The 13459-nt window shown below is 38.9% G+C and overlaps 1 protein-coding gene across 1 annotated transcript in view; it reads right to left on the reverse strand.

Moving 5' to 3' along the window:
• The window catches only part of PHACTR1 (phosphatase and actin regulator 1), a 647986-nt gene that overhangs the window by 106486 nt on the left and 528041 nt on the right, over positions 1-13459 (reverse strand). Inside the window, exons 5-6 of the mRNA XM_044658144.1 lie at positions 10639-10806; positions 8354-8560 (exon numbers count right to left, since the gene is read on the reverse strand). Of these exons, the coding sequence (XP_044514079.1) occupies positions 8354-8560; positions 10639-10806 (375 nt within the window). The remainder of the gene's footprint in view (positions 1-8353; positions 8561-10638; positions 10807-13459) is intronic.

Raw genomic sequence — 13459 nt, forward strand, 5'->3', positions numbered from 1 at the left:
AGTTCATCCCATTCACATTCAGAGTTATAATCATCAGTTGTGCATTTGCTGACATTTTCAAATCCTCCCCTATTCCTACCCCCTTTTTCCTTATACTTTTTCCTTTTAAACCAGTGGTTTGCTATTGAGCCGCTATCCCTTATCCCCTCCCTTGATTAACTTCCCTTTCTACCCCCTCCCTTATTTTTCCCCCTCTTTTTGTTTTTAAAGGCCTTATGAATTCCCTCCCTCTTCTCCCCTCCCTTTTTTTGACCTCCCCACTCCCCTGCTCCCCTTGGTTTTTCCCTTCTAACTTTCTCAGAAGGGTTAGATAAGAGTTTTATGTCCCAATGGATAGTATAAGCTATTCTTCCCTCTCCGGGTTGATTACACTGAGAGTGAGGTTTGATTATTACCTCTTTATGCTCTCTTCCTCTCCTTCTTATAATAGTATTTGTCCCCTATCCCTCCCATGCCCTCTTTGTGTGTAATAGAATATCCTATTTTTCTTATTCACTCAAGTTTCTCTTGGTCTCCCCTGCTATTCACCCCCTCTTTCCCATCCCCCATGTCATCTTAGATTATTTAGTGTTCCACCCTCACCCTGTGAATTATTCTTCTGATTACTATAATAGTGAATACTATAATAGTGAATAGAGTTCACTACAGAGAATTATACATAACATTTCTCTACATAGGAATACAGATAATTAGATCTCACTGAGGGCCCTTAAAAAGGCAAATTTAAAAATTATAAGTTTTCTTTCTCTCCCCTCTGTATCTTATTTACCTTTTCATGTTTCTCTTGATTTTTGTGGTTGGATATCAAACTTTCCATTTAGCCCTGGTCTTTTCTGTGCAAATACCTGGAATTCTTCAATTTTGTTGAATGCCCATACTTTCCCCTGGAAATATGTAGTCAATTTTGATGGGTAGTTGATCCGTGGTTGCAGGCCCAGCTCTTTTGCCTTTCTGAATATCGTATTCCAAGCCTTGCGATCTTTTAGCGTGGAGGCTGCCAGATCCTGTGTGATCTTGATTGGTGCTCCTTGATATTTGAATTGTTTCTTTCTGGCTTCTTGTAAGATTTTTTCTTTTGCTTGGAAACTCTTGCATTTGGCAATTATATTCCTGGGTGTTTTCTTTTCTGGATCGAATGTCGCAGGTGTTCTATGAATCCTTTCAATGTCTATATTGCCCTCTTGTTGTAGGACTTCAGGGCAATTTTGTTGAATTATTTCTGTTAGTATGGAGTCCAGGTTTCTATTAATTTCTGGTTTTTCTGGAAGACCAATTATTCTCAAATTGTCTCTTCTAGACTGGTTTTCTTGGTCTGTCACTCTCTCATTGAGATATTTCATGTTTCCTTCTATTTTTTAAGTCTTTTGACTTTGTTTCATTTGTTCTTGTTGTCTTGAGAGATCATTAGCTTCTAATTGCTCAATTCTAGGCTTTAGGGATTGGTTTTTGGCTATAATCTTTTGGTTTTCGGCTATGATCTTTTGGTTTTTGGCTGTAATCTTCTGGTTTTCGGCTGTAATCTTCTTGTTTTCGGCTATAATCTTCTGGCTTTCAGCTATAATCTTCTGGTATTCCTTTTCAATCTGGTCATTTCTGGTGTTCAATTTGCTTATCAGTTCATTTGGTTTCTGAGCCTCACTTTCCATTTGCAAGATTCTACCTTTTAAACTGTTATTTTCTTGCCAGATCTCTTCCATTTTCCTCAAAATCTCAGTTTTGAACTCTTCCATAGCTTGAGAGGAGTTTTCCTTATTTGAGGAGGGTCCAGATGCTTGTTTGTTCTCCTCCTCTGTTTGCTCGGTTGTCTGGATTTTCTCTGTGTAAAAGTTGTTGAGTGTTAAAGACTTCTTTTTCTTGTTAATCTTTCTCTTCTGAACTTCCTGAGACTGGGTAGCCATCGTTAGCCCAGCAGCTTCTCAGGTTTATCCTTGCGCTCAGTGTCTGTCCGCGGTCTATTGGCTCCTGAGGTCTGAGTTCTGGTTTTTTCCAAGGTCAAGCCCCCTGGTGGACCCCTTGCTTGATCCTTCCGGAGGTTTCTTTACAAGTCTCAGGGCGCTGCTTCCATAGTCGTATACCCGACTGCACTGGTTCCCTACTCAGGGTTTCAGAGCTTTAGCTAGTGGCTGTGTCTGCCTCCACCCACGCCTCCGCCTGCGCCTGCCCTCTGAGCCCTGCGTCCGTTCTCTGCGCCCCGCTCCCGTGCTCAGAGTTTGTGTGTTTTCTTTAGCTTTTTGTGGTCCTAAATCTTGCTGCTCTCAGGAACAGGCCCCAGATATGCCAATGACTCGATGGGTGCCCCAAACTTGCTCTATTTTTTTTTAGCTGGCTTCGGCGCTATAGGTGTTGTGTGTGGAGGGGGTGGGGGTGGGGTGGTTGCTCAGACCTCGATTTAGTGAGAGCTGTTTTAGCTCTTTATAGCATGGAAATGCCCAGATTCCACGTACCTTCCACGCTGTGCCCTGTTGTGGGGTTCCTCCGTTCGTCTGGACTTGTTTTTATGTCCCCTTGAGGAGCTTTGTGTGTTTCGGTCAGGAGAGGTTAAGAGCTGCTTCTTACTCTGTTGCCATCTTAACCCGGAACTCCAGCAATAAACATTTTGACATGACTTATTCTTAGAAAATACATATACATCCTGGTTCTGATGACACAAGCCAGAATTTTAAAAGTTTGATGGCTTTAATTCAGTATTAGACTCTACATGTAGATTTAATTCATCTAACTGTCAAGTTATTTTCTGTATTTTAAGGGATGGAAGCATACTAGCAAAATATGGGAAAATAGCTAGAACAATTAAAACTACATTTTCTGAAAAGGATCAGAAAGAAATACTGCATATTTTTTTATTTATGGGGGCCTCCAGGACGGCCATTAACCTTTCCCTACAGTCTACCTTTTCCACTAAAATGGCATTAATACCATTATTGATCCACAACTGAGAGTCCCTAGTTGTTTGACGTGATGTTACAATGGATGTATCAATGTCCCATCCTTCATCCTGTCTCAGCTTCTATCAGAATTCTATACTTGAGACAGAAGGTACTTTATTGTTAGGGCAAATAGATAAGAAGAACAGGTTCATAAATTCTTTCTTCTAAGTCTCATTTGCCTTTGGTAGACTTGTAGTTAGCCTGAAATTGGGGCCTAGGTGAAATTCATGGTCTTACATGGGACCTGGACAGGCAAGAAATTGACTGGAAAGTACCTCTGAGTAGCACTCAGAGCACGACCTGAGATTGTGGATGTATGAGAATGTTTAATACCTGGAGGGTTGAGCAGAAAATGCTTCTGAACTTATTTAAGCTAAAGAAATATTATGTGTGCCTCTCTTCCTCGTGGATGCCTCATCTGGGGAGGATAAACTTCATTCTCCCTTCCTTCTGGGCAGTAGTACCAAGCAGAAAATATATATTTTTTCTTTTGTGTCTCTATTCTCTCTGAAACACAAATAGGGTTGTGTTGTGAGCTGATTCCCAACTTCTGGGCCTAATTGCAGGCACTGGGATTCTGATTTGACCCAATCCAATAAAATCCTTTGACAAGGGGGAGGTTAGGCAAGGACTTATATCTGAATCTTTAGGGTTAATGATAAATGGCAGAATCATAATTTATAGATAGTATTTTCAGTAGACGTGTATTTTGGTATTAGACTAGGAAATGACTACTTTATTTGGGGTTGAGACTTTGGTCTTACTGAAGTATCCCATCAAACAAGTGTAGAATTTGCCTAGGATTTTAGGAGACTGACTATAAAGAAGAAATTCTCATAAAGCCATTCTTTTGAATCTCCTATAAAAAAGGGGGTAAGATTCAAGGTTTCAGTGGCCAAAGTTCTACCCTCTCTCTTTCTTTTACAGTATAATGCTTGTGGATAATGAAGACGCTGAGATAATTGAGACACTATACCCTTTGAGGACAGAGTTAAGAAGTACAGGCCCTTGAGGCTAAAGGAGACCTCAAGTCTGAGAGAGAGAAGCAGGGGAAACAAGGAGGAAAAAGGAGAGGAGAACTGGGAGAGAAGGACAAGGAAAGAAGAAAGGAAGGTAGGAAGGAAAAAAGTATAGAAGGAAAGAAAGGAAGGATGAGGGAAAACAAAAAAGGAAGGAAAAGGGGAAAAGGCAGGAAGGTAGAAAAAGGTTAGATGGAAAGGAAGAAAGAAAGGAAATAATAAGGAAAAGGAAGAAGAAAGGAACAACATAAGGAAAGAAAGAGAGAGGGAATTAGGGAAAGAAGGAAGGAAAGAAGGAGGAAAAAACTCCAAATGTGTGTTGACTTACATAACCTTGAGAATGACCACATAGTTTAAGAGACATAAATAAAAAAGAACATCACCTCCGGTTTAGCAAGAATTGCAAGACAGATTCTCATGAAACACTCTTAAATGCTAGGGTTACAAATACCAGGGGCTAAAGAAACTATTTGTCAGGTAAATTTGTAGTTAACATTGTAACTAGCAATCAACCAAGTTTTGATAATACAGGAAGCGTCCATGTATAGACAGCACAGCTCAGCCCTGGGCAGGTTCAACATTCCCCAAAGCCCTTGTTTACAAGAATCCAGGATGGTTTCCTTCCAGAGATGCTTTTTTGCTAATTGCAGGCAAGTGTTCCCCATCTGATTTGTCCCTGCTCCTCAGCTGCTGTGCCTGAACCTTACAGGCCCTGTAATCAGGGGAAATCTTGAAAATTCAAACACAGCAAAATCCATGCTTTCACAGCTGAACAAGGCTGAGTACCACCAGAACACTTAACTTTAAAGGACTGCATATTGTTTGTCTGGAGTCCAAAAATAAAGGGAAGGGAAGGATTTTTAAGTTTTGGAAAAAAGCATCCACTGATTCAGTTGGAATACAAGCCTGAGTTCATAGTTGCATGACCATGGGCATGAATCTCTCCATTCCCCAGAGTAACTCTCTTAGAATGGAAGTAACAGATGAGTTGCTGACCTGTTATCAGTGGATAGAGTTCTTCCACACTGCAAACAACCCAGGTCCAAAGCAAAAAAAATTTAAAAAGAAGTTAATGTTAGAAAAACAAGTGAGGGTCAATAAGGTTAGGAAGGATAAAGGTTGGGGGGGGAAAGGGGGCCTTTCTCCTCAGTTGAATGCAGAGGGAATTGGTAAGAAAAAGAACTTCCCATTTTCATTATCATCATTTTCAGGACCAAATGGGAAGGAGAGCCAAAGCTCTTCTTCTGTCATCCTCTCATTGGTCACATACCTGGAATGAAAACCATTCCAGGAACACATTTCCTCCAGAATGCTACCAGACCATTAACCACTGTCACTCTCCATTAGTCATGCTTGGTGTCTCTTAATCTGTCCTCTGTCCCCTTTTCAAAATGTCACTAGAAGAGCAGACATTGAAAATATATACACTGGAGAAGCTGTTAAGTCTCTGTATGGAGTTCCAGAATCCTTATTTTATTAATTTTTTCACACACAACCTGCAGATGTCTCTGGAGTAATTAGCAACAGAATAGGGTTAATGTAGTTGCCTCATGGTGATGCTGGTTCATTATGACTGATTGCTCACTTACATAGATTATGCAAGTCTAATTAAGTGTAAACCCAAAAGGATAGCATGAGACATACCACACTGTAAGTATTCTCTACTCCCCTCATCGTCTTTCCATCATATTTTTAAAAGCTGCTGAGAACATTAGGGTAAACCTATTACCCTTTAAATGTTTTGGTTCATTAAGGCTGGGCATGTGGAGGTAAAGTTTACAGATAATAACAACTTACTATTCCTGGGAAAAAATAAATTAGGCTGGAGTTTGGGGCTAATTTATATGTCTTTATTCCCTCTCTTACTTCAAAGAAGCCCTGGGTATACCAGAATGATCACTGTTGGCAATTGGATTTCTCCAGAGCTTATATTTAGAGTAAATGTATGCCCCTACTTTTATGAGAGTCCGATGAACAAAAATATGAATTTGCAGACAGAATAAATGAAAGTATAATTCAGCCAAGAAGTCCTATTGATTCTTCCTTTGAAATGGTTCTTTCACTCCCAATCAGTTCTGTCCTTTTCATCCTCACTGCCACCTCCAGGCACTCTGCCTGGACTAGCTTCCCATTCTACCTGGCTTCCCTGCTTGGAGTCTCTAACTTGTTTGGATTTCATCTTCCTAAATCACTTTTATCATGATACTCTCTTGACAGGAAAACTCCACCAGCCCCCTCTATAGGAGCATTACCAGACACAATTCAAACCTTTTGGTCTGGAGTTCAGGACTCTTTATAACCTGGTTTTGTCCTAGTAGTAAATTAAGCTTCCATTACTCCCCAGCACACATTCTTTACCAGCCAAGTCAGCATCTCCACTGTCCTTGGAAGATAAAATGCTTATTCCAAACTCAAAGCTGTTCCCTTCTTTTATAGAATGACTATCTTCTTTCTCTGCACTTAGCTAAATCCCATAAAGATTTCAAGGCCTTTTCTATAATGCCAACCATAATTATTCTAGCCCATACTGGTCTCCTCCTCTCAACTGCTAATATGCATTGTGCCTATCACTTGAGGATTTCATCAAATACTGCCTTATGTTCTTACTTAACTATTTCTGGTCTGCATACTATATCCCCACCTAGCTTGTAGAAGGCAGCTTAGCACACTATATCCCCACCTTAGTATTGATCCTTGGTATTGATTCTAAGACAGAGAAGGTAAAGGTTGCCTCTCTTGCTCAATCATTTCTTTTTATTTTTTAAACCCTTACCTTTCATCTTAAAATAAATACTAAGTACTGGTTCCAAGGCAGAAGAGTGGTAAGAGATAAGCAATTGTGATTAAATGACTTGCCCAGGGTCACACAGCTGCTTAATCTTTGATTTGAAGCTAGGTCCTTCTAATGCCAGGCCTACCACTCTATCCATTATGCTGCCTAGCTACCCCTCTTATCTCATTTTTGCCATTTATTATCCCATAAGGGTGAAATATGTCTGATGAAACGATCAATTCCCAGCATAATTCCCTTAGATATTTCCACAAATTTGGTTCACATAAGTTTTGTGGAAGGCTACTATTTTATATGAGTGCTCGCTGGAGAAGAAAATGCCACTTGAAGAAAGGTCAGTTCTTTTGGAATAGCCCTTCTGAATGGCATACTGAGCAAGAAGCTTTCAGACCGAAGGTCAAATGATGTTAGCTAGCTTTTCTACTGAGGTGTTACTGGTCTAAAAAATGGATTAATTTTTTTTCTGCACCTTAGCTTATTCCATCTGTAGAATAGGGTAATATTGTCCTCCTTCAGCTTCATTCATTTATTTATCTATTCATTTATTTATTTATTCATTTACTTATTCATTCATTTATTTATTTATTTGTCTATCTATTCATTCATTCATTCATTCGTTCATTTATTTGTTTGTTTGTTTGTTTGTTTGTTTATTTTTTTTAAACCCTCAACTTCTGTGCATTGGCTAATAGGTGGAAGAGTGGTAAGGGCGGGCAATGGGGGTCAAGTGACTTGCCCAGGGTCACACAGCTGGGAAGTGTCTGAGGCCGGATCTGAACCTAGGACCTCCCATCTCTAGGCTCAACTCTCAATCCACTGAGCTACACAGCTACTCCCTCAGCTTAATTTATCTAAAAAATATATAGTAACCGTTGCTTAGATACTATTTATAAAAATATTCTTGGCTTTTGCTGATAAGAAACGATACCTACATAAGGCAATCTCATAAAATTGCAAAAACAACTCTCAGAAGTCTTTCCCCCCCCTACCAATTATATCCCATTCCCAGACCATAAAGTGATCTTCCTATATAAAACACAGTTAATTTCTCTACATGAGTATTTTAATCATTGTAGGCATGTTTCTGAAAGTAGCACTTAAAAAAATAAAAAGGTAGAAAATCTTTAGGTAGGTAGAGGTCCCCAAGTGATTTCACTATCTGGAATTTTTAAAAATAGAGGAAAGACATTCTCATGATAAAATGTAATATGAAAAGTAAACGAGGCCTTCAGAGCAAAATCTAAAGAGAAAGGTGGAAAATCTAGCTAGACTTTAGCTATTAAATAGAAAGGGAAGAGAAATCAGTCTTCGCAAACATTCTAAAGCCAAATGGAATAAACCCAGAAAGGAAAGCATTTTGGATTTTTCCCCATGAACAGAAAAGCACACACTGACAGGTACAAACATGGAGAGGCTCCTTAACTTCTTATGGGAGAGGATTGGTGTTGTATACACTGATGCACAAATCCAGAACCTGGAGCATGTAGCTGATACATATGTAGATATCTCCATGAACAATTGCCCAGGAGAGACACATTTGAATCTCAGTATGGGAGGGAACCATCCCTTGAAGGGAGGGGGTGACCCTGAGCCCTTGAGAGAAAGTCTTTACTTACCCGTTAAATGGTTGGCAATCCTGGCAATAGGTTTAGGAGGCAGGGCAGGGGGCTGCTTGAGGAGGGGCAACTGTTTCACTGGGGTCTCCTCATGGTCTCCAGAGAAAGCAGCAGTTTTTTTGGGGGGAAGTAGCAGGACTGGTTTAGCTGAAGGATCTTGGGACAGAAGGGTTCCGGACTCACTGGCTGAGGGGCTTTCTTCAGACACTGGAGGGGACAACCACATTATACACACAACAATGTTACAAGCAAGGAAGCAGATACCAGTAGCAGCCAGGACAAAGAACATAGCACATTGGGGACACATGTTGTTAACACAACTAAGAGAAGAAAACACTCAACTTCATTGAACATATCTAAAAAAACAAGAAAAGAAAAACAAAGCTTTGTAGAAAGGAGAAAGAGGAAGGATAATTAGAGAAAGGAGAAAAAAGAGTAAGGAAAGTGAGGGAGAGAACAAAGAAAAGAATGGAAGAAAAAAACAAGTATTTTCATAACACTATCAAAAAAGCCTTCAGATTTAAATCTTTATATTTAGAAGTTCTTTGGATGCACTGACCTGGAGTCTGACGTCATCATATTGGTGGATGGTATAAATGACGAAGATACTTCTCAAACCCTAACACTCATTTAGATCTGCCTGTCTTTCTCTGCCATATTTATACTTTCAGAAGGCAGAAAAACAAAGTAGAACTATTACTGATCTGTTTTAGCAATTTATTCCTCTGCTATACTCTCTTCTCCTCTCCTCCCCTCCACTCCCCTTCCCTCAGCTCCTTTCTTTCCTTTCCTCTTCTATCTTTCCTTTCTCCAGGACTCTGGAACAGCATTTTACAATTAGCACATGGAAGGGTGACTCAACTAGCCATGCTGCATACCACATGCCTCTTGAAGCCAGGTAGTGACTCTCCTCTAGCACCACATAAAGTGATGGCTAAAAGTCAGCCACTAAAAGTTGGTAGCCTAGTTTCTCAGAGAGACCGACATCCCACATACTTGCTCTCTTTTCATCTTAGGAAAGTCAAAAGACACAAAATTTTCTCAGTTGGTTAGAACTTGAATAACCATTTGCAATGGAACAGTACTCCTGGACCAGAAATTATAGAGGGATTTTAAGCAATCTTTGAACTTACCTGGTTTCATCACAACATTCCTCCTGATTTCTATCACTTAGTCACAACATGAACTCATAGAAATGATTTCTTATCCCTTTTTCCTTTCTTCAGACCAAGGTTGTTTAATGTATGATAATGAGTTCAATGTGTCAACAAGAATACTAAATTATCTTCATATCTCTAGATATATCATTGGCATCAATTCTGGTCATGGGAGATATCAGAGTCAAAAATGAGGGACTAGAAATTCATTTTTCAAAACACATTTCATCCCTTTCTTCTTCTATCCACTCCCAAACTGGTTGAAACCACAACAGGCAACATGCCTTCATTTTTAAGAATAAGGAATCTACCTGGATCCACAGGTGGATTCTAGATATTGACTGTCATTACTAAAATCCTTTAAGACAGTGATTCCCAAAGTGGGCAACACCATCCCCTGGTGGGTGCTGCAGCGATCCAGGGAGGCAGTGATGCCCACAGGTGTATTTATCTTTCCTATTATTTGCTGTTAAAATTTCAAAAAATTAATTTCCAGGGGCCTAAGTAATATTTTTTCTGGAAAAAAGTTTGGGAACCACTGCTTTAAGATATGAGATGTTAATATCTCAACCAACATCAGACCAAAACTGAGGCTAAAAGGCAAGTGTGAACCATTCTTCAAGTTATCTATTAGCAAATTAAAGACCTGAATCACCACAAGAGGTCATTTCTGGTCTACTTGTAATAGATTAAAAGTGTATTTCAAAGGCAGTGAACATAGCAAGTATAGAAATTAGATGAACTATATTATAAATAGCAGGACCCCAGGAGCTGTCTGCTCCAAAGTAACAATAGAAATGATTAGAAAAACAAAGTATCCCATTTTACAATGTTGTCAAACAATTTAAAAAATTAAAAAAAAAACCCCAAACTCAAAACATTATTGCATTAAAAATGATTAAATAGAAACACTCAAAACTAAAACCCTTGAAAACACTAGAAATTGGGTTTTTTTTGTTCCAATATATTTACTGATTGATCATGACTTATCTGTATTTCCTACTCTTCATTCCTAGTAATCTGGATGGAAATATGAAGCAAGTCAGCATAAAGAAGCCATGTGCCATACTACTAAGAAACCCTCATCACCTCTGTAGTCTGATACTAATCATGACAAGGAAGGCATACCTGTCCCATCCATGATGTCTGAGGGTTGGAGCACCTCATAAGAGCAGGGATCTCTGGGCATCGGGACTGGTTCCATTTCTGATAGGGCAGGAAGTGAAAGTTGGCTGGAGCTCAAGGACTGACTGTTCTCCAATGATCCATCTTCGCTGGATATAGAAAGTTCTCCATCTAGAAATAAAGGAAAGAATTGACTGACTATTAAAAAAGAAGAGTTTTGTTTGTAGGGAAATGGAAACACAAAAGGCCTGGAGTATACTTCAGTGATCTTAAATAATTACTATGGAAATCAAATAGAATATGGAAGAACATAGTACATCATCTGAGGGTTGTACTTGGTCCTTTTCTAAATTTTTTTCCTTCCCTGTTCTGGGAAACAAATAATCAAGTCACAAGGGCAGAGGTTTCCAAGAATTCTAGGCATAAAGACCCATATTGGTTATTTTACAATCTCTTCTCCTCCTCGCCCCCCCCCCCCATTAAAATTTCACAAATATTTATTTTAAAATTAATTTTTGTTTTGTGATTTTAAAAAATCCATGCCATCTTTTGAAGAGACTGGACACCATGGTGTGTTGCAAAATCTGATCTGAGAATCTGTGAACTAGGGAGAAGAGGATTTTGTTCCCTGACAAATAACCATCAAGTAAGCACACATAATATTAGTCAATTCTTAGAAGGAGCTCTTCCCTTTTATTTCTTTTCTAAAAAGAATATTTTCACAGTGCTCTCATCTTACTCTAAACTGCAGTAGCCCAAGGAGAACCCCTCAGTGATGTAATCCTTCTACCTAGTGAGATCAGCTGGAACCGTACATGTCAATTTTTTAGCTTGTTTAAAATCCCACAGCATAAAAGACAGCTAGTTAACACCATAGGGTAGATCAAAGTCTATTCCACAATGGTCACTTGTAACATCAAAATTCTCCCTGTGTGAATTAATCCTGGCCCAAAGGAGTACTAGACAACCAGACATAAAAGTCAAATTAATTTTTAAAGAGTCCTGAAAGCTGCTCCAGTTAGATGATTACACAAATGAAAAGGCTCAAAACTTAGAGCTAGTCATGCAATTATGGCCACAGAAATGGGGGGGGGGAGGTGGGAATGAGGGGAAGGAGGGGGAGAAGGGGAGGATGGAGGTGGGAGAGGAGGACTGAATGATGACTTAACACCACTATAGTCTTAGCATTAATATGGCTTTATTGACAATTTCCTTTTGCTTTGTTGCTACCAGTTTTGTTCATTAAACTGCCAATGATCAATTATAGCTAATAATACTAATAGCTAATATTAATATAATAAATATAAATATATGATATGTTTTGTTTATATATATGTATATAAATATGTCATGTTATAATACGATTCTGTGAATATATTTTGTTATGATATGTTTGTAATATATTTTATACATAAATGCTACACCGCTTGAGGATTTAAAAAGAATTTTTTTTAGATCTTCTCATTTGATCCCCAAAACAACCCTGTCAGTAGGTACTATTATTATCCTCATTTTACAGATAAAAAAAACTGAAGCTAAAAGAGGTTAAGAGACTTGTTTGAATTCATACAGCTGATAGATAAATATCTGAGGAGAATTTTAACTTAAGTTTTACTGAATTCAAGTCCACCTCTCTGATCATTCTACCTATTACCCAGCTGCCACAGTAGCAAAGAACTTTTTGCTTGATTTGAATTAGTTTCCTTCAACTCAATCAAAAACCTTCATTAAGGTCTACTATGTGCAAGGCACCTGAGATAAAAAAGAAATTATGTTTCAAACTAACTTACAGTGTAATATAGTGGATAGAGCACTGGATATGAAGTCAGGAAGATGTGATTTTAAATTTCACCTCAGAAACTTATTAGTTATATGACCTTGGGTAAACTTAGCTCTGTTTGCCTCAGTTTCCTCTTCTGTGAGATGAACTAGAGGAAATGACAAACCACTTAACAACTCCAAAATCTTTGCCAAGAATGAAGAGTTGCACACAACTGAAATGGCTGAACAACAACAAAAAATGTTATTTATATAAATATCTTGGAAGAAGATAGGGTGCAGTGACTAACCAGTGAACCTAATCCTTGTGTTCACATGTAGAGGATTCTGCTAATGAATTCTCCATGTGAACTCCCCAGTCTATTAAGATTTTGTTTCTAGTCTGCTTACTTCATGAAAAATGGGAGCTTTCTGAATGGCTGCTGATCTAAGCATATATACAAAAGGCACTAAAAGGTTTAAGTGTTAAAATTAATGATTTGGCTAAATATATGAAAATTATAAATCTTTTCTTTACAAAAGAAGTGGAAAGAGTGAAAGCAGAGGAATACAAAAGGGTATAGAAGAAATTAACCTATCTAACTAAATATCATTCCAGTGCTTGGCTCAGCCAGGACTTGTTAACCTTCAACCAGAATTAAACTCTCTCCAGAAGAAAGGAAGGGAAAGCCAGCTATCCACTCACCCAATTTCCCTCCAAGAGGCAGGTCAAGACAATGACTGGAGCTGAAAGTGACTCCTGAGGCCAACTTTCTTTTTTGAGCTGACCTTCTTCTTGAAGCAAACTCCTTTCTTGGAGTCATCTCTCTTCTTGGAGAAGATGTTCCCCCAGCCCAGGGGTTGGCAAAGTATGGTTCTTTTGAGGGCCAGATATGGCTCTTTCTGCAGGAGCCATAAAGTCAACCACGGCACAGTAATTAACAGTTTATGCATGACATTGTGCATCACGTGATGTCACGTGATCCTTTTGGTACCGCGACTATCTTCTAAGATAGAAGGTTCCCTCATTGATATTGCCATGTGAGACGAATCCTGGTCTTTAGTT

The sequence above is a fragment of the Gracilinanus agilis genome, chromosome 1, assembly GCF_016433145.1.
Source record: "Gracilinanus agilis isolate LMUSP501 chromosome 1, AgileGrace, whole genome shotgun sequence".
Taxonomy (NCBI): domain Eukaryota; kingdom Metazoa; phylum Chordata; class Mammalia; order Didelphimorphia; family Didelphidae; genus Gracilinanus; species Gracilinanus agilis.